This window comes from Malurus melanocephalus, unplaced genomic scaffold, assembly GCF_030028575.1.
Source record: "Malurus melanocephalus ecotype Western Australia unplaced genomic scaffold, MMel_1.1 scaffold_159, whole genome shotgun sequence".
Classification (NCBI taxonomy): Eukaryota; Metazoa; Chordata; class Aves; order Passeriformes; family Maluridae; genus Malurus; species Malurus melanocephalus.
Genome location: NW_026623391.1, coordinates 1,100,292 through 1,122,765, shown reverse-complemented (window position 1 = coordinate 1,122,765; position 22,474 = coordinate 1,100,292). Strand labels below are relative to the sequence as shown.

The window sequence follows — 22,474 nt, the reverse complement described above, 5'->3', positions numbered from 1 at the left end:
AAGAAGCTGAATAATGCATTCCCAAACATATCTGGATTGGGAACACAGGAAATTAGAATAACATAWTAGTCTCCAGTTGAATTTCCTTACTGAGCAGGGTCTAAGAAACACCACAAAGGATGTTTTATTTAAAAAAAAAACTCAAGAAAAGAAAACATTTTACATGGCTAATAAAAAACAGAAATATCACCTCTCACTCTTGGAGATTGAAATTTAATGTACCTGGTCCTCTCTTATTGAGAGCTGCCATATTTAAAAGAAGCCCACCACTTAAAGGATTGTCATTTTAATCAAACTTGATGAGGGTGCTGGACATAATATCCAAATTGTAAAACTTGAGTCTTGCGAAATTCAGAACTGTGAGTTGGAAAAAACAACACAAGTTGTACTCCATGCGGAGAGGTTCATTAATAAGTATTTGGTTTAATGTTTAATATTGACACTTAATACCACAAAGCTTTATGTATCTTAATTGAAAACATTTAGTAGGCACACTTATGAGTATAAAACATGAATAAGTAAATTTTTATGTTCACTAGCGCTAATAACATATAATCAGAAGTATTTTTTTAGTTGGTTGGTTGAGGAATTTAGGTATGCGGGGGTTTTGGTTTTTAAGGGTAACAGCAGCCATAACGACACAGTTCAAATGTTAACTCATGTGCCTTTATGCTTCAAATAAAAAAAAAAGTCAGTGCAAGATATGATTTTCTTAAACTGAATAAAATCTGTGAGATTCTATTTTATAATGGAATATGCAAATATACATGTATAAATACAAATCTATGCAGGCTTGCTGTCTTATAAGAAAAGCTGTTCACCCAACTTTAACATTTAGTGAAATATTTCTATGGATAACTGAAAATAAAATTAAACAATAAAGACTTCTCTCAAGTTATATTAGAATTTGGAAAAATTTGCGTTATCCATTTTTCTACTTCTCTATGCCATCTGTAATAAAGTACACTAATTTAAAATTAATGAGATCATGACTTTGTAGCATTAAAGAACTTCAAATAAACTCCTTTTTTTTAAGAGCTTCTAAGACATTCAGACCCTAAATTAGATTAGCAAAAGCTTTCTTCTAAAAGACAATATATTTTAAAAAAAACCTTTCTTTTTAAGTTTTGCCATACTGTAGCCAAATTTTTTGTACTACTTGAGCCCCTCAGCTGAATGGAGCAATTAGAGGCAAAGGTCTGGACCATCTGAAACTTTTTGTACCAGACCTTTATTTTCCAGCTCTACATTTAAATTTCTTAGGCTAATTCAAAGTCTGTACCTGACCACTGTATTGATAAATTTTTTGCCAGTGTTGTAGAAGAAAAAAGGTGCTAGGCAGTGTTTTGTCCTCCGACGTTCAGTACAAAAATTTCTCAGACCAATGTCATAAAACACCACCAAAAAACCCCCATTTCAAAACCTTGAGAGAATAAAGCCCAACATGCCTTCACTATACCGGAAAATTTCCCCCCATCATTTATCCCACTAGAAATAAATATTTTATGGGAACAAACAGCTCCTTTTCAGAAAAATGTTCAGATGTCACACACCCCCTAAGTAGCAGCACATTTGCACTTTGGTGTGCAGACTTGTTCTGATTTCTATCCTGAAAACTGATTTCTCATGAAGCAACTGWATGCTACTTTATCCTGAAGGCAGCCTGAGTTACTGAGTATACTGAATGACCTGCTAAATTTTTGATAGCTCATTATGCAACTTGATGAGATCCTTTTAGYACACATTTTTTAATATGCCTACTTATCTAGTAATTTTCAAAAAGCGAACAACATTCATATTTCTCCACTAGTTCCATGCAAGTCAGGGTTGGAATTTTTAGATTCAATGATCATCTGACAAAACTGACCAAAACAGAAAAAAATCTCTTTGATTAGCTTACAGGSGGGTGATAAGGGAGCTTATTTTAATCAATGTTATGATAGCACCATCAATCATTATGTATTTACTCATCTTGAAGATTTTAAATTACGTTTCTGAATCCTTAGGAACATAAGTATTGCTGATTTATTAGATGTTTCCTCATAAAAAACCCAGTGAGTATCCTAAAGAGTTTAGCATGAACCTGAATATYTTCTATTTAGTCTCTTTGGATAAGATAACTTATAGCCAGGAATTAACACTTTACCTGTATTCCTTTGACTTTGTCTATTATGCTGCAATAAAAAAGAAAGTCAGAATAATCTTAGAATAGTGAAATTATTTTAACTATTACCTTTATTTATTTTGGTATAGCCCACAACTACATAACCATTCAATTTCCACAGGTTTCCCACGCCCTGACCAGAAAAGCCACAAGCATCTAGTAAAACTAACATGATCATTCACTTTTTCTCATATTGTTGCTACTTAAATCACTCCAAGTACATACCTTGACCCACACAASAGGCTAAGAGAATTTCTCTTACAGTCCTTAATGGATTTAGTCAGGAAACTTGTGMAGCAATGCTTAGTAGATTGCTCACGAGCTATTACCAGGAGTGGAAAGGAAAGGGAATCATAAATACAGCCTCTTTTTCATCTCCATTAAATCCACTCTTGTCCCCTCTGACTGAATTTCATTCCTCATCCCCTCACTCTGTGGGGTTCAGAACAGGTTCTGTATAAGCTACGGAGGCACAGCATACAGGCAATGGCTTTACCTGACACATTAAGTCGTGAGACTGCAAAGATTCTTTAATTACTTTAGCATTGTTCAACAGGAAAAAAACAAAAAAAAAAACCTAAACATGAAACAGAAAGCCCTGTGGAGTAGAAGAGCTAATTACCTGAACCAAGATAAATTGACTGAATGCATTAACTTCACTGAAAACTTTCTGATGTGTTCAAAAAATACATGTTCCCAACTGACAGGAATTTTTTTTCCTGATTTACAAGTGGTGATAACCACTGATAAATGGCCATCTATTTTAGCTTATCACATCTGAAAATCTTAAACGATGTTAAAACCCTATTTTAAAGCAGATATTGAGCTCATTAATACCTCTTAAAATATATGRCATAGCAAGATTAGAATATAATCCTATCTATACATACATAAAGAAATATTGCTATCTTTTGACTGCATAGTAGGACTGTATTATTAAATACCTTAAACATTTCAGTGTATTTTTTAACATCTTTCCTTGACACTTGCCCCCATCGTTTTGGTCCTAGAAATAACAAAAAGTAACAATATTAACACAGTTTTTCTTGTAACACCATCTATACGGAACATAATTTTAGCAAACATCAATACTTGTGAAGAAGACATTATAGAATAACCAAGCATTATGAAATCTGAACAGTCTCCACCAAATTGCTGAAATAAAAATTTAGAGGAAAACAAACCAAGAATATGGTAATTGAAGTTAATTGAGAAGTCAGGAAAAGCAAAAAAAAAATAATCACATGCTGAGTCTAACACAACTGAGCTAAAATCCAAAGAGCATTACAGTYTCATATGCTACTAGGAAGGGAAAAAAAAAGCAAATACTTTTAGTTTTTAGATTTTATTTAATGAATGCAGACTATTTGGTATCTGAGGTTAGTTAATGCCATAATTAAGGCTCCACAGGACAGAGATCCATATTCATTCCATTATGAATAGAGGTTATTACACCAAAAACATAACCAAGCCTTTACAAATCCGAAGCTGTCTATYACAGTACTGTACGAATGTTTCCTCCCTCTCCCAATGTACAACGTCTATAAAATATAAGCTTGCCAGTTCTGCCAAAACCTTTGGTGCACAGCTGGTACTTCTTGTGTATGTCCAGTAAGTTACAAGAACGGATATGGTAATTTATGCATCATAATCCTCACTTCAGTAATAATAARACCTGGCAGAACATTCCATTTCCCAGTAAAGCCACCAAGATAGTAAGTCACAAGTCCCCTGAAACCCTGAGCAATATATTTTAAAACAATAGCTTTTTTCCTCAATAAGCTTTCCATAAGCATTACTGCTCTATAATGGATCAACCACTACACTGAAAGCCTGGGTAAATATTGTCATGGACCCACATGTTTAGATTCATGCTACCCACATGGGAACATTCAATGAAAAATAAATAGACCATCTCCTTTGTCCACTCTGATGTTTGCCATAATGGAAACTTGTCAGAGCAGTATTCCGAATACCAGGTGGAGGCGAAATTACACAATCCATCCATGCATATCAACTTCTGCTACTATCTCCTTCCTTTGCTTCTTTCTCAGTCATCTCCATTTTGATTCTTCTTACAAGTCACCCAAACATTACCCGTTTTTATCCTCAACTTTGCTAATAACTCTCTTGTCTAAAATGTAGCATGCAATAGATTAAAACTGCGCATAGGAGTAAACCCTCGATATAATACCAAGGTTTTCATATGAACTGTCCTACTTCAATGAACAAAACTTATTATCTGTTGCACTTAAAAGTTCTACAKCTGTCAACACTTGCATGCTTTTCTAAGTCTAAATATACAGCATGTAAATATTGTAGATTTAAAAARTTCTTACCATCAGGTGTATCATAAGTGAGAGTATCCATAGAAACAAGAAAGTCATCTTCAAAAGGATGATTATACTAAATAAAAAGAAACATTAAATATTAAACGATCAAAATAATGTTTTTAACAGGTGTTTTGCCTATTGTTTTTAGGACAATTTTGTTTTATCAAAAAAATTAAATTATCAGTATTTCTTGGCTTAAGCTAGAAGACCACAATCTGGAAATATTAACTCCTAGAGRAAAGCGGTGTATTTTAAGCACATGGGCAAGCCATTCAATGGCGAGGCATAAGCCAGCCAGTGCCAAAACAGGGCTGCAGAGCTTTCAAAAGCAGTTAAATCGCTGTCTCACAATTTCACCCAAACGTCCTCTTTTGTAACTAAAAGGAGCCCCCACCAAAGACCAACAGCTCACGACATTAAAAAATATCCAATCTAACACTAGGCAGGAAAAAGTTTCACAAGCGGGCCTAAGCAAAATGGCAGCACAAAACATCTCCTGAGCAGGAAAGCCTGAGCCCCACAATAAACACCGTGCATCTCTGCGCGGACCAGGAGCATTCGCACACCCTTAACACAAAACGGCTCTCAAGGGGGGAGGATTCACGGAGGGAGTCTCCCATTCTCTGCGGTTTCATCGCAAATCCCGCATCTAACGCAAGCTAGCCGAGCACAAGTCGACTCAGGCTTGTGATTAAGTTGCTTATCCAACACTGGCAGTCCTAGCTTTCCGTTTTATGCATGTAGTCTGGCTCTTGCTAGCTTGCTGTGGTGGTGCATCCCTCCCCCTCCTTTTTCAGGCTGCAGAGTGCACACTCGCTCCTGCCAAGGCACAAGACGGCGTGGCTCAGCACAGACGGCCACGCTTCCCCGCCCGCCTCAGGACGGGGATCGGGGCCTGCGGCCACCCCGGCCCAAGAGCTCACCCGCTCCAGGATGCTGTTCATGGTGTCCACGAAGCGAGCCTTGCTCCGCCGCAGCCCCTCCTTAAGCCTCGCATCCCGGTCCATGGTGCGGAGCCGCTCCCGCCGGCGGGCGCCCCGCACTGGCTCCGCTCTCCCCTCAGCACAGCCGGGCCCCCCCGCCCCGCGCTGGTTCAAAACGCGCGCCACCGCCCCGCTCGCCGCCTGCGATTGGCTCCTGCTCACATCACTTTCGAGGCTTCAGCCAATGTAAGCGCGCGTTGGGCGGGCTATATTTTGATTGGCTGCTGGGGTTGATGAGCGCTCGATGGCCCCGCCTCCAAGGCGTTGGCTTTGGGAGCCAGGCCGGGAGTGGGGCGAGGTCGCTGTTCTACCTGGCAACAGCGGCCGGCCGCGGAATCYCATTGGCTGCAAGGAAGGAGCAGCGCTGGCCGCGGGTTCCTATTGGCTACGGCGCGCGGCGCTGCCTGGGCGCGAGGCCGGTGGCCGCAGACAGGAACAAGCGCCGCCGTGGAGAGAGAGACCAGGGGCGCTGTGAGGCCTGGGCCGCTCCAGGCAGAGCTTTACAGAGCGTTGTCTTTCTGTCGGATTCGGCACAGACGGTCAGAGGAATCGCGTCTGGGGAATTTGTTGTTGAATGGCTGCCAGGAGTGGGCCCTCCTCAGTCCCTCCCCAGCGGGTCCCGTCGGGCTTCAGGCTGGCGGCCTCTGGGGAGTGGTGGAACTGGCCAGGCCAAAGCCTTACCTACCCGCTGGCACTGGTATTTTGGATACCATTCCGTTCCTTCCCAACAGTCTTCAAGTAACCATTCATTTTCTATAAATAAAGATTTTAAAGAAGCAAAATGCCATCAGCCATCAGTACCCTAGAACCACCCGTTAAAAAAAAAAAAAAAATTGGCATTTTTGAAACGTAAAGAAATACATTTTCCATAATACGTTCTTGTTTAAAGCTGATTTGTCTTTAGTTACTGTTTATTGAGTTGTAATAAATGTTATTTTGTTAATGGTATCTGTTCAGAAAAATACATAATTTCATTAATTTTTAAGCATTCTTACCAGTATGTGATTGTGAAGTCAGTGAACAGCTGACGGGTTAAGGCACTARGACCTTAATCTGTTTCTGGCAGGTGTTACTCCTTTTCTAGTTCTGTGTTAAGGCATTATTCTTTTTCAAGGTATGATTTCTCTGCCACCACTGCATGCARCCCTATGCTCAGTGGTGAAATCGTGTGTGGTGATCAAGCCAGCTATAAGAGTATTGGAGTGTTGATTTSAGCTTGCAGGAAGATAAAAGATGAGTGTGGCAATTCCAAGGTGACARACTACATCCCAGTTCTACATTTGTCACTCTTCTCCCACCAAGATAATTGCAGGACAGATCATCTGAAAAAGAACCATCTAAAAATCTCACTGATGATCACCTAACTTCATATTCTTTATTTTGATACACACATGAGATTAGATTTGCAGAAGCTTTCAATGCTTTCTCTTTATATTCACTTTGATRGAAACTGTGTTTTGAATATATCAAAGCTTATATAAACTTCCTATAATTTAAAAATAGGTAAAAGAAAAGTATAACTACTGAATAAACTAGAATTTCTGTRTCACAGTTTGGCAGAATTGGTGGGCATTCAGTAGTTTGAAGCAAGTCCCTATAATATTTCCTTTCCCGTAGGTAAAATATACTACTTCTACTCTCCTGAGTAGGTGAAATATAATTTCTGTGATACTTTCAACATGATCAAATATTGGGATAGTTTGAAATARTTGTAGGGATTTTATTAGTAGACAAATAAATCTATGCATATTCAGTGCAAGTTTTACATGATGTGTAGAAATAAGACCTGGAATCCCTTGAAGAAGGATAAAAGGAAATAACAGGTAACTAAGTAATCAGTACTCTCAACAAAGTGCTAATCATGTGGAAAGATCCATCATTAAGTTGCTCGTGGGGGAAAAAAGGCATGAGAATATCTCTGTTTTCGCTGGAGGGTTCAGGGCCATTGTGGTGTTCTGTCATCCCCTTGCAATGGTTTGATCACTAAAGACTGAAATACAGTGCATGCATAGAATGACATTAATTACTTTCCTCTGACATTTCCTAGCTTAGGATTCACTCACTTTACAGCCTTAATGTCTTTTAATTCCTTAATATGCAATCTTWTACTAGAAATAATACAAGTAGCTCCTGACTTATTTTCTATTTGAGGTAATTGCCAACCTAGGAAAACAAAGGTATGGTCCTGTTGTTTCAGTTTTATCCAGTAGTTTTGTCTCTTTTGAATTCATGGTACACCTCAGCAGAGTGACAGRAGCACTCAAGTGCAAAAGATTTCCATCACCCYTGGAGAAAATGAGAGTGRCRTTCAGCAGTTGTGCATGAAAACTAYCCTAAACCAGCAGTAACTGGTATATTTGATGAGGTGTAACCAAACAATTTCAAACTGCATGACCTTAGGAGCAACAAAGTCAGCAAAGATTAGCTAATGCTTGGGTGAATTTATGTAGACTGCAAAGCAAAGTGGTAGATCAAAATGGTGACAAGCTAAAGAAAGAAAACAAGGAAGAGCTATAGAGTGAAAACCCTGATATAAGATCCCTATAGGAGGTAGCAGCTGTTAATTTGTCTTGTGTGACCAGAATGGCCTTTTCTAACAAGCCTCTGTAGTCCTTTTTGTGTCTGCTGCTTGTCATCCCTTGTTTAATTGTTGAGGTCGTAAATGAACAGAGACTTCCATTTGTCCCCTATTTATGGAGCACCAGGCTCAGCAAAATCTTTATCCCGGGTTCTGCTCCAGTATAGATACGTAATAAATCATGAAATGATTTCTGAACTAATGAGTAAGCTGAGTGTTTTGCAGCCTTCCTCTGGGTGGAGATGCCTGGTTATAAAGGTGTAGTTGTGCTCTGTTCTGTGAGGAAATAGGGGCCACGAGCAGTGCCAGTGTCCTAGTGGGGACATGGAAATGTCCTGTTCCCACAGGCAGTACACAGCCAGACTTCCTGACTCTTGGCTCTTAGGTTCTCTCTGTTGCTCTGCCATTGGGAAAGAGCACACTGAAGTTGTCAGGAAATTTCCTATGACATGAAGACAGCCAGCATATTTTTAAGCTTATGACTAAGTAAATAATGAGCATTGTGCCATTTTTTTTGCTATAAAAAAAGAAAATATGGTACAGAAACAGACACCTCAAGAAGAAAAYTTTGGTTTTTGCATAACAGCAGAAGCTTATCCTCTGTTCTGTCCAAGCTCTACATCTTCTGCCTTTCTGTTGAGTAGGTCTGTGCAGAAATGTCTGATAGAAGATTTAATGTAAAATATTTTTTCATTAGTTTGACTTGTAGAAAAATAATTTGTGGCTCTGAGTTGTATGTCGTTGTTTACCCTATGGTGACCATAAATAAATGGTTTACTTCCATGTCTAATTGTTTTATTCATGGTGTTTACTCATATTTGGAAAGGCCTGTGTACTTGCCAGCTTATCACTTAGTCTAGCCTCAAGCTGTATTTTATCCCTTTAATCTTTTTATCACTTTTTAAAAAAATAAATCGGAACATCTGCACTTAGTGATCATTTTTCCTGTTATGCTCTGAACTCTCTCCAGTCAGTCAGTATCCTTGACTACYTAGGCATCTGGAATAATAAATAATCTTCTGAAAACAACCTCTGAAGAACCATATAAAAAGCAATTTACACATCTATTTTCTGTAAATGTTGATCTTCAGGTACAGCCAAAACATCCCATTGACTATTGAAATGACAAACTCCTCTCTCTTCAGTATATGTCTTCCAGATTGCGTGCTGCTCTTGCTCTTTGTACAAGGGAATATGAAAGCATAAAATAACTGCTCTTTTCCAGAAAGCCTTGCACAGCTCAGTTTGTGTCAAGCCAGTGAATATAATTAGAGATTCAGAGACTGTAAAAAAACACTGGGGAGTGTGGAGGGGGGAATAGCTGTGGGCATGCCAGAGAGTTGTGGAAAAGGGCAGCGTGAGCATCCCAGGAAAACACCCCAATAAAAGAGTGAGCACAGACCAGGTGCTGCAGCAGGTGCTGTGGACCATTCCCTCTGCAAGCAGCCTTGCCTTCCCTGCTCTCCAAGAGGTAGGAGGGAAGGTGCTATTTTACTCCTCCTTACCACTCCATCCAATGTCAAAAATTAGTTTCTTCACATAAGGCAGTCCCTGTGTGGGTATCTGTTAAACTGACAAATGTTTCCAAACCTTATCAGAATTAAACACACCCAACCACTCCATAACTCTGGTTATATAAAGCATAAAAGAAAAKAAAACAGAAAAACAACCATGCTTGGCCATCAGGAAGGCATAAAAAATCATGCTTGTCGAGTGAAAAACTTTGCTGAGTTCCCAAACACAGTCTTGGGCTGAGTAATATTATTTAGCTCCCTGTTTCTGAAAATTGTGTGCAGGCCTGCTGGAAGCACTTTTGGAGCACGTACTAAGGCTGCACTTGCTGGATCACTTGTTTTCTGAAGGCTTTGTACTGCACCCAGTTGTCAAGAGCATGTGTGATTTTGTTTGGGAGTATTTTTYATTAGTTCCAGTCTAATCATTCCTCTGCCAGAATGGGACTTTGCTATTTTCATTTCCTGGTTCTGATGTACTGGTTCTGGCTGGGATRAAGCTAATGCTTCATCAGAGCACTTTGGTGCTGAGTTTTGGGTTTGTGGCTAAGGTGGTGTTGGTAAGACAGTAATTGTGTGGCTRTTGCCATAAGGCTTTTGCTTTTTCCTGGCTGTTCTGCTCCTCCTCCACTCCAGTGAGTAGGAATAGGCTGGACCTGTTCAAGAAGTTGGGAGAGGACCCAACAGATCAGCTGACCTAAATTGACCAGAATTGCTCCATGCTGTACAACATTATGCTCAGCAATAAAAACCAGGGTAGAGGAAGAAGAAAATGATGGGGTTTTTTTTCTTTCATGTTGGTCATTGCTTGGAGACTTCTCTTGTGAGAAATAGTGAGTCATTATCTTGAGGCACAAGATAGGATTGTTTTCCCGTTCCTCATAGGATTGTTTCCCCCCTCCTTTACTTACTCAACTGTCTTGAGTCAACCTTGACTCCTCAATTTTCTTATATTTCCTCTTCCTGTTCTCTCCTCTGTCCTGGGGTGCATGTGGGTGCTTAGCTGCTGGCAGGACTCAATCTACAGCACCTATAATTTATCTGAGGCCTTCTGATGACTGAAATATGTCCAAGTGCCAGCTCATTTATAAGGGCAGGTCCCAAGTTCGACCACCATGTCAATGAACAGAGGAACAACCATTTACTAGGACAACAATCACCATGCAATGGTCAATCCTTTTTCCATCACATGTGGGAATGWAGAAGTGAGAACAAAAGGAAGTTTTAATCATTTAGGCACAAAGCTCAGGAATGTGACCTAATAGGACCATTGAAGCAAAGGATGAGAGTTTCTTTAAAAAAATGTGAGTGGTTCTTGTCTCTTTCACTACTCACCACTGTCCTCTGTTTCCAGCATCTGTAATCTGGATTGACTTTTGCTCCAAGCTCTTCACTCTCTGGCATTTTGTAGAAGTAGCTCTCTAGCTCCAGCTTGGGTTGGCAAAAAACAGTGTCACCAATGTGCTGAACAAATGCCATGACTCAAAAGTCATCATTCCTCTCTTGCATCAATATCAAACTGCTTCACAAAACATGGCAAGAATTACTAACCTTACCTTGACAGACAGAAAACCCAAGTCACAGAGCTCAAGGTTTGCCCAAGGTTGTGCGCACGCTGTTGTCACATTGGTGAATAGGCTGTAAGCACACCCTAAATTCTGGTCCASCATCCCCCTGCTTGACAGTATGAACATCTAACTAATCATAGGCAGTACCTCTGGGTGCTYCCACACACATCAGTGTGGAAGGCTCAGAATCTTTCCGGTGGATGTTGGTCCTCCTGAGGCACGCACGGCTGCCTGTCATGTCCCTTTCAATCTGCCTTTGAAGGAAAGGAAGCAACCATTGCCTGTGACCCCATCCATTCCTGCCAGCTTGCACAAATGGATGATTGCAGTTGGATGCATTGGAGGTGATATCAAAGCACATTCATCTGTAACAGAGGCCATTAAAAGATGTGCTGTAATCATCACTGCTACCTAACCTCTGTCCTGCATGAGCAAATTAAATTGTTTTAAAATGTTTGAACACAGCGCTCGTGATCAATGTCAGTCTGTTGATCAGATCAGTGGAATGAAGAATAAAACCACATTTACTGAACAACAAATATTGGCGGTGTTTCTGAAACAGGGCAAGGGCTTATTGGAAAGAATATTGATTGAGCCAAGAAAACATCAAGCAGTAATAGAAGTTTAATCATATTCTCATTCAAGCCTGCTTTCAGTGTCAGGAATTAAAATTCTCCCATCTCCTGAGGATGGAAGACACATTTCCATAATGTTCTGTAAACTTCCAATGCTTAACATCTGTACTGAGTGGCGGAATTATTCATTGCAAGTGATTTAGCTGAGCTATGTGGTGCTTTCTGCACCAAGAGTGTACAAATTATGCACAAACAAGCAGTGATTTCTTCAATGTTTTTCATTTGCAGTTGTATAACAAAGAGCTGGGCAAGCCAATGTTAGCCCACAAGGTATTTTTGAAGTGGTCAGAATAAATATTTTGTCTTCATGATTGAACAACATCTGTCTGGTCCCTCGAATCTGATGAAATTATAATGATTCCTCAGCTAAAAAAGGATTGGTTTCACTACGAGGATGTTTYTATTTCTTTATTAGAAAACTGCTTATAAACATTTACAGTTGCCTGAGGGAACTACTGTATGCAGAGAGTGAAAGACCATGTTTAGAATGGCACAAATGCTGTGGCATTGTCTGGTTATAGATGCTGCATGGGGTTAAAGACCAGAAGAAGTCACTGTTTGCCAGGGGAAAACAGGAAATAGATTCATATCTTTCTAAGCTAAGCTCAGCTCACTGCTGTGGAGAACAAAAACAAAATAGAGCTGTGTCTGAGCTAATATTTGCCTTCCCCTTTCAATCTCTTATGTCTGTGACAATCTTCATGGGAGTCAGGTGTTGCTGGGTCTGTCCTGCAAAGGGAGATGTGAATATAGCTGGGGCAGCAGTACCTCARTGGCTTCCAAATAAGTGAGAATGCAGCATTAGCAAGGATGGTAGGGTTACACAGGGCACAGACACCATGTCTACACAGCAGGAGTCCTCAAACAGGCAGGAATTTCTGTATAGCAGGTCTCTGGCTAAGTCAGAGTTATGTGGCAGGTGCACCCATGTGTTGTAAAATTGACATATCCAACCCAAAAATGAGTGTACATCCTTCCCTCTTGGCAAAGCTTGTAAGAATTCATAGCTATAAGGTCAGTGGGTGACACAGCTTTACAGATGTGTCCTGGTTGTCTTGGAGCTCTGACTCCTCATGACTGTAAACTGCAAAATGAGGAGTTAAACCTGACTGGACTCACAGGCTTCAATTTTCTGTGTCTGGCCTGTCACTTCTGAGATGCACAGGACGGTTGCATTGGTGCATGGAGTTCTGCACCATGTATCGGGGTACAGCAGTAGCAATCTGTSTGCTATTCTCTCTCCGTTTCTCTTTCCCCCTCTTTGTTCCCTTTTCTATCCCTTTAGTAAAAAGTAATAAGAACACTTACCTTCTTTATCAATAAACAGTTCTCAAATATAATATTGCCRCATTTGTGCTTTAKTTTTTATCCAAGAAATCTATTAAAAGAATYCTCCCAGACTCCCTCTTTTCAAGCAGGACAGAACAGGAAGGAAATTTCATACATGAAGAATACGTTAAAATTAAGATAGGGTCTGGGTGAAGTGGTAAAAAAATACAAACAAACAATAAAACCCAAAAGGTTTTATTATAGCACGTTTCAGCACCTTTCAGCAAGTGCTAGGGTAGAAAATAAAACCCTGTGTGGCATGAGTGAAGATAAATACAACTAAGAGCAAAGCCAAGAGGAAAAGGGAAAGCCTTGAAAACTCTTTGAATCATCAACAGATGGACACAGTGTGGATGCTTGAAAACTTTTCTCAAGGCAAGAAGAAAAAACAACATGTTCCTACTTGGGGGGAAAAAAAGCAATAGAAATCCAACAGGAAGATATAAACCAATTCTTTTTATGATTTATCTGGAAAGAAAACTGTCAAAATAACATGTCCAGAGCACAAGGCTTTGCGGAGCTGTTGTGTCCTGAGGCACCTTGCCTACACTCACTCAATCCTGCATCTAGCACTCATGGGTTCACAGCAGAGTAYCCCTAGCTCCATGAGTGTTAGATGTGTAGCTGTACACCTGCTACACAAGCCTGTGCAATGCTTCCTGGTGGAACCTATGYTTGGAAATGCCCCATTTGGGACACTTTTCAGTCTACACTGTTACTGGCCCTTTACATCAGCCAGCACCCCTAGTGCCTRTTGTGTAACTCTGAGCTGCATGTGTGTTCACTGTGCTGCCTTGACAAGATGAATGCCATGCTCCCCATCACTTGACCCAATATTTTATGTGTCACACATCATGCTCTGTTAAAGATTCAGTTTGCTTTATTTTTAATAAAATAGTTTAGAAAGAAAACAAAAAGCCTTTTTCTGCCTTACTCTCATGATGTATGAAGTTAACATTTATTTGCTTAGACATTCCTCTGTGATTCTGATAAAGTTGACACCTATATTGTGAGGTGGGGGGTAAGATCATCTCAGCAAGGAGGTGAGTGCTGGGAGGAAGAAAAGGAGCTGCTAGTGAAGGGGTTGTACCTTTTGCTTATGTGTTTTAAAGGATTACATGAATTAGCAGAGTGTGGAGAAACAACAGCTGATCACAAATCATTTACAGAAATTAGAGCTGGATTTTTATAGCTGTGTTTGGTCCCCATATTACTAYAGAGGTTGTTGTGATACTGAGTCTGAAAACAAATCTCCTTTAAGAAAAAAAATTGTGATTATTTGGACTGCACTATCTCTGCACTCTTTTGGTATCACAGAAATATGTGGTGATAGATTTGTAGCCAATACTAATCTCACAAACTCCATAGAAGTTAACTAACACCATCTGTGGTAGTTTTTACTGCAAATTACCACAACATGTGAAATGCTTCTCTCAGTCTGATTAGTAAAGCCTTGTCATGGGAACAGTGGCACAAGGCCTCCTTGCACCATGGCTCTCATGTGTCTGTTTTAGATACATGTATGAAAGGATGCTTGATTACATCTCTTCAGTAAAAACGAAGTTTCTTCCTCTCAGTGCGCCTTSAATGTCAATGCAAAGCAGAAATGAAAGAAGTTAAACCAAGCAGCACGAGCAGCACATATGTATGTAAAAAGTTTTCTCCGTCACAGAGCTACTCCCCAGAGGYTGAAAAGCCATTTTTATCTGTCCCCTCTTGTTTGTTCTCAGGCTCGATTCCCTCTCCCTTGATCTTGTAGTAGTACATTTGACAAGTAGAAGAAAGCAAAATGGATTTGGAGGGGGGRAAAAGCCCCCCTCAGCAACAAGCAGAGCAAAACTGTGGGAACGGGAGGAACTGTCAGCGAGTTAGAGGAGAGCCACCAAGATGATTAAAGGGATGAATCACAGCTGTAAGGGAAAGGCTGAGGGAATTCAGATTGTTAAGCCTAGAGAAGAGAARGCTTTGGGGTGACTAAGTTGCAGCCTTCCAGTACCTGAAGGCAGTCTACAAGAAAGATGGAGAGAGACTTTTAACAAGGGCAGGTAGTGATGGGACAAGGGAGAATGGCTTCAAACTGAAAGARGGCAGGTTTAGATTAGATATTAGGAAGGATTTTTATTCTGTAAGGGTGGTGAGACTCTGGAACATGTTRCCTTGAGAAGCTGTGAATGCCTGGAAGTGTTGAAGGTCAGGTTGGATGGGGCTTTGTGCAACCTGGTCTACTGGAAGGTGACCCTGCCCATGGCAGAGGGATTGGTGATCTTTAAGGTCCCTTCCAATCCAAGGATTCCATGACTGTGTGATTCTGTGATTTGTTGGACTGTTACCCCTGACTTTTATACTTGCAGGACAGTAATTTCTTACATGCCTATCATCACTTTTGGCTGTTTTAAGATCATTGATCAGTCCTGAATTGCTTCTTAACTATTGTGCACATTTGGCTTCTCTTCAAAGGTGTAGCAGCATTTGGCACTTCTCAGGAGAGGAAGCTGTGAAGGTGACAGCAGAAYACATCCTGCATCTGAGTGAGCTCAAATGTGCTTTATACAACAATAAAATACACCAGAAAATGGCAAATTAAGATTTATAATTGTGTTGTCCACAGGYATTTACTAACCCTGGCAGACAGAACACATCTTTCTAGGAGTTTTGCTTTTTGGGGAACAGCACTACACATTTATTTTGCTTGTTTTTTTTAATATCAGCTTCTCAAGAGAGTGGGTCTCATATACTAACCTACCATTACAAGAACTTCCTCTTTCCACTGATGATCCAAGAAAAAGCAGCTCCTRACTTGGGTGCTTGGGAATCTCACTATCTTAGATAATGAAAAGATCCTTAAAAAGCTTGGCCTTTTTTTGTATATTTTTTGTATTTCTTCATGACTAAGAAGATTACTTAATAATTATATTTTCTCCTACTAGCTGATTGCAAACTGACACTGAGGCTGAGCCTGGTGAACAGGATATGAAAGGGAAGACTGACCTAATTATAAAATAAATGARGACAAGGGAATAAAGATTCTCTTTTGATATGAGCACCCTTAGTATAATAAAGGAACAATGAAAGAACAATAAAAACATGTTTAATTGGAAGTGTTCAACTTTTTCATCTGTTAGCAGCTTATAAAAAGTKAGCTGTATTTTAAATCTGAGGGGATTTGAAATCCTCCAGGATAGAAGCAGTTTGTCAAATATTTGTAATTTAAATAAAAAGAGAAGGAAAAGTGCAAACTCTTTTAATATTGCCCATAACCATTAAAGCTATGTGCCAGAGGTATGCTGCAAGTGTAGAAAAAAAAAATAAAAAAAAAAATCCACATAATTTTTATTGCTTTGGGAACATGGATGGAAGGGGCATGTGGATGGATGGTAAGAATGAAAARCTGTGCCTGAAGCCTGATGGGAGTTTAGTCTCTTTGATACACTCAAAACTGTGTCAACCCATTCCATGRATATTTCATTGGCTTTGAAAAGAAAAATGATCATGATTCTAGTACATCACCTGTTTTTAAAAAGTGTTTTCAAAATACCTATTTCATTCATTCCCTGCATCATTTAGCAGTAGCCCACAGAAATATATAAAAGGTTAATAAGAGTGCTACATAAAAKGTTAATAAGTGCTACAGAAAAGGTTAATAAGAATCTGAATAAATCAAGAATTTTATATATTCTTTAGATCTAAGTGGGGAAATTCTATTCTGGTTTGCAATCAATGGGATCATTGACTTGTATGGGACCACAAATTCACTGTGAGTTCATATTAATATATTATTCTGAGTGTACTTTGAGTTTTCCAGGAAAGGTGAAATTTAAAAGATCTGTAATTGCTATGTAAGTACAAAAAGCCAGATGACTAGATGGCTTAAAGGCTAGGAGAATAAAATACTAACCATTTTCTCATTATGTAGTTGCTTAGACTCAGCTGYCATTTGCCATTCCAGAGGGCATTTAGTGCCTTCTGAGGAAGAATTGATTGTGTTTTCTAAAGAAATAATTTTCCACAGCATGGAAAATTCTGCATGCCAACACACTGGTTGTTACCTTGCTAACTTGCACAACTAATGAAAATAATCTAGAGAGGAATTGTATAAGTACCTTTGTTTTGTTGARCTGTTGAACATTCCCAGTGAATAAACAGAAGACATCTTGGGTGGTTAGCTCCCTTGGTAGTTAAGAAGTCAGGTGCAATACCAGYGCAGAAGAAACTGCTGGGCAGATTATCACTATTTCAGATTCTTTATTTGTAACACTGCTAATTTGGTTTTTTTCTGAATGCTAGACAATTTCAGAAGACAATTACTACCTTCGTGCAGGAAATGATAAAGAGATGACAGACTACTGTATCTGACCTCTTGGGCTCTACTTTCAACAGTGCATTGTTGGAAAAGTTTTTCARTTCCACTAGGCAACAAGTAAAGCCAAATTTCAAACAGACCCTCGGATTAAGTTCCATATRTTTTCTGATTTTTTTGTGCACTTATTGTCAGGTATTGTCTGAATACCGGTGTATCCAGTGTTCTGCACAGGACATGAGTTTTTGTAAACAGTGCAGCTTGAAATGAGACAAAAAAAATCAGGCCTTACTGGATCCAGATGGTTTAGCAATTCAAATGGTATTGTTTAAATGCAGTGTTGTTTTTAAGCACAGTAAAAACTGCTTAGCATGCTGTCTTAAATTTTCTTACAAGCTGTGGACTCCCATCCTTGGRRGTGTTCAAKACCAGGCTGAATGAGACTCTCAGTAAACKGGTCTAGTGGAAGGGTCCCTGCCCATGGCAGGGGATTTRGAACTGGGTGATCTTTAATGTCCCTTTCAACWCAAACACTTYTATGATTCTACTGCAGAGGAGCTGGAAATAAAGATTGTGATACAGAAACTCCTTTAGAATAGCTAAGATACATTTGATGGTTGACTCTTCTCTCACATGGCTGCTGTAAGGCAAAAATCAATGCAAGCCTAAGAAGATGTCACTTTTCAGGTCAATCCGTGTGGTCCAACGATGATCCATGTAGTTAAAGTCTGTCGGAGCTGGCCATTTGTCGAGCGGCGGGAGAAATGCACAACGACCASCAGAGATGATCAGCATAACTCGTTTATTCCCTCAGCAACCATGGCTTTTATGCCCATGTTCGCTAACGGTGATCAACCTCATACATATTACAAAAACGGAGCTCCTTATAGGCTACTTTAGAAACGATACCTTGCCGTTAGCCTCACAAGCTGGCGCCATCAAGTCGTTAGGTGAACTTAACTGTCCTTAAGCTCACTTAACGAGTGGCTGTCTCCAGTGGCTGTCTCGGGAATTCCGGGACAGAGATCTCTTGTAACTTTCGGCTCCAGGTACTGCTAACAGCCGAGGGCTGTTAGCGGCTTTTAGCTATGCATCGAGTAGCCAGCTTTTAGCAAGGCTCACTACAAAAGTCCACTCCTGGCCCTGCACAGGACATTCCAAGAGTCACACCCTGTGCCTGAGAGCACTGTCCMAATGCTTCTTGAGCTCTGTCCAGGCTCATGCCTGTGTCAGTATCCAGCCACCCCCTGAGGGAAGAACCTTTTCCCAATATCCAATCTAAACATAGCCTGACAAAACTTAAGGTCATTCCCTGGGTCCTATCCCTCATTACCAGAGAAAAGAGATTGGTTCCTGCCTCTCCTCTTCCCCTCATGAGGAAATTGTGACTGCAGCGAGGTCTCCCCTCAGTCTCCTCCAGGCTGAACAGAGTAAGTGATCTCAGCTGCTCCACATGTGGCTTCCCCTCAAGGCCCTTCACCATCTTCATTGCCCTCCTTTGGACACTCTCTAGTAGTTTAATATTTCTTTTATTGTGGCACCTAAAACTGCCCCCAGCACTCGAGGTGGGGCTGCCCCAGTGCAGAGCAGARTGGGACAATCCCCTTCCTTGCCCGGCTGGTGATACTGAGCCTGTCCCCCAGGACACGGATMTCCCTCCTGGCTGACTCAGTTCAACTTTCCATCCCCCAGCACCCCCAGGTCCCTTCCCATTGCGCTGCTTTCCAGCATTACATTCCTCAGTCTGTACYTATATCCAGGGTTGCCACATCCCAGGTGCAGAATTCAGCACTTGCCTTTGTTAAACTTCATACTGTTGGTGATTGCCCAGTCCTCTCAATATTCTACTGYATTTAGCAGAAGTTTTAAAAATTKATTTTAAAAATCCCTCCTTGATATCTGCAGCAAGTTCTATAATCATGCAAGGCTCGTAGAAATCTCTCCCTGGGAAAAATTTTATCAAGTGAATGGACATATGCCCTTGCATGCAGGGAACCCCAGCTTCAAGTATTTAGCTGTYATGGTCTGTATGGTACAGCTAATCTTACACAGGAGCAAAAATGAAATACAACTATGAAATCTCTTCCACATCGCAGAAAGCTATCATCCCACTTTGTCATGAATTTATACGTATAGCATAAGGTTTAATTCTGCCTGGTAATGCTGATTTCGTATCTACAGGAAAAGCAGTTTGCTTGTGGCTTTGTATTYCCATCATATTCCATATTCTTAGGGAAAAAAACCCCAGACAAACCTATTTATTTTCTTAGCATGTCGAGCAACTAGAAAAGGAGATAGTTTTAGGATTTGTATTCCAAACTAATTAGGAATTGTTTGAAAATGAGGACTGTCAGGCAAATTACCCCTAGGCCTTTGGCTGCAATGAAATATAAAGTCATAAGGATTTCTTAATATTAAAAGAGCTTAAATTAGAAGAGAATCTATCAATTATCCTGTGGCTGGGCAAAGCTCAGCCAGCTACACAGAGAGATTCTTTCCTGTGATTCTTTCCAAGGTGAATATGGTGACAAAATGATTCTCAGTGCACATCTGTCTTAATTAAAKCCTACCCCCTGTGATGATAATGAAGGCATCCAGCTTCTTCAGACACTCACAGCTGGCAATCTGCATCAATCTTATTGGCAAAGACACTTCTTGAGAGCATGTGCTGTAGTGTCTTTTCTCTCCTGTGCAGGGCTCCTAAGMAAAAGTATCCAGGGGCTTGAGCAGCGCTCAGGATCATCAGGTCAGCAATGCCCTAAACCACTGCGGTGTTTGCTGAGATGTGTCCATAACATGAACTAACACTGGGCTCTCTTTTTCCTTTTATGCTGTCTATTCAACTAGCAATAGGCATTCTGATACTCAGGTCAATTTGCAATATACCTTTGTGACTGCAAATCATCTCCAGAACAATGAGTTGCAGCTTTGTGTTGTTTGAGAACAAGATTTTGGGAAGAGGGGTCACCCTTGACAGGTTTTCCATGTGTCCCCTGATTTCACTGATGCACATGATGACAAGCTGACAAGCTTAGATAGAAGTTGTGGCCATAATTCATTTATCTCAAACAGGTGTTTATCAAATTGTGTGTAAGTAGCCAAAGGAAATGTATGTTAATCAATTTGCAAAAAAAAAATTAGAATCGTATGTATAGTCACAAACATGGAGTTACTGTAGGTAAATAATTCTTGAAATGATGTGCCACAGTGTTTACATTAAACTACACAGATGCTTGCTTCTTAATTACACAGGTTTCTGCTGAATGATTTTAGATTAGTGTAGGAAATGAGCATTTCAGCTACGCCTTCCTAATTTAGTTTAACAAAATGTGGCCAAGAATTTCCTTACATACATTGTTTTTTAATGCCACACAGGACTCTCCCAGAATGGGTAATTCACTTCATAAAATTGCAGTTACACAGAAAAATTAGGCAAGCTTAAACAGAAATACTCTTCTTAAAATCCACTTAAAAAAACCAAGAGTCAGTGTACATAGATARTAGCTATTTTTCCAAGTCCATCACCTCATTAGTTTACAAGCAAAAATTTGAAATGCAGCTGTTTCCATATGCCTGAGCTGCTTAGATTGGACCAACCATTTTATTTTAAATACTGTAAAGCCCGTTCTGAAGGACATCACCCTCATAGGCTTTAAATACAAAGGTATTGGACTAAGAAAAGTGACTTTCTGAAATCTGGATRTATGAAAACTGACYGACAGTGACATATTCACGTGTCAAYGATGAAWAAATACAATAACTTAAAATTCAAGYCACCAGTAATCTCATACGCAWTTTTTTTWAATTTTATTTTTAWTAAGGATATAAAAGTTTCAAATGTCAGAACTWTAATGTCAGAACTGTTTATAATGTCAAGTGATGCATGTTGCATATTCTTACTACATTCCACTGATCAGCCAGAACCTGGGATCATAATTGTAGATGATGGAGTAYGTTTCATGTGGAAATGGACATAGATTTGAAGTGAATTTGGAAGAAAAACACTTTCATATTGAAGTCTTAACAACTGTTTTTTTCAACCTGCACCAATCTTTGCACAAATTATTTTGCATAAATCTGATGTTTCTAACCATAATTAGTATTTAGTGTGATGCCTGCAGGGCATTGTCAGGCAAGGAGAACTTAGTTTTATGATGTAATGTAGCAATTTGATAAAACTTGTTACAGACTTGAGAGGGAATCAATCCTGTTAGAACCAGAAAGAACTATTTTCCCTATGCAAACATTTCATGCCATTACATTTCAAGTAATAGAATAAATCTTATTATTTACGAAGTAACGTTTTGAGCCTGTTTTCCTAAAAAAATGACGAATATATGAGCCTGCCATCTGCAAATGCCTTCCTTGCATTCCTAACTACCACCTTCAGAGAAAATTGCAAGCCAGTTTGACAGGAGGTAGAAGTCTCAGGGAGAATCAGTTGCTAAAAGCTTTCACCCAGGTATTTGGGCAGGACAAAGACACCTGAATTAGTCARGGAAAGGCTGTCTGTTTTGCAGAAGTACAAGTTACCATATACCTCTTACCTCTTGTCTCATGCAGCCATGGCAAAGAGCCCAGTAAAAACACTGTTTTGTGAAGGAGGATATACAAGTCAGAGGACTCAAATCTCTGAGAGTGCTTACAAAATGACTCATTTTTTTGCTGTTCTTTGAACTGCTAATTTTGCTTTACAAAAGATAACAAAATTTAATTCCAGCACTTTTATAGAAGGTTAATTTGAAAGAACAGTGGCTGAGCCCTGGAAGAAACATCAAAATATCATTTTATTTTAATTTACAAATGTAATAAAATAAAGATTAGCAGAGATATTAAGGAGGATACACATCTTGGGAGTATTAAACTAACTGAGGTGTTTCCCAGASAACTTAATCCAATTTTGAGTACTGATTAGAGCAAATATTAGGTTAATACAAAGCAGGTTTTGTTCTTAATTCATCTGGATAAAACCCAGTCCTATCTAAAAGTTTGTGCCCACACTTTAGATAGTAGATTAAAGAACACATTATTAAAAGAAAAAAATATCTAACTTTATGTCTTCTAGAAAAGTGTCAS

At 39.6% G+C, this 22,474-nt stretch overlaps 1 protein-coding gene across 1 annotated transcript in view; it reads right to left on the bottom strand.

The window, feature by feature from the left end:
* The window catches only part of HJURP (Holliday junction recognition protein), a 24,719-nt gene extending 19,165 nt beyond the window's left edge, over window positions 1-5,554 (bottom strand). Inside the window, exons 1-4 of the mRNA XM_057371842.1 lie at window positions 5,421-5,554; window positions 4,504-4,570; window positions 3,109-3,170; window positions 2,147-2,174 (exon numbers count right to left, since the gene is read on the bottom strand). Coding sequence (XP_057227825.1) covers window positions 2,147-2,174; window positions 3,109-3,170; window positions 4,504-4,570; window positions 5,421-5,504 — 241 coding nt within the window. The 5' untranslated portion in view covers window positions 5,505-5,554. The remainder of the gene's footprint in view (window positions 1-2,146; window positions 2,175-3,108; window positions 3,171-4,503; window positions 4,571-5,420) is intronic.
* Between the last annotated feature and the right edge of the window lie 16,920 nt (window positions 5,555-22,474).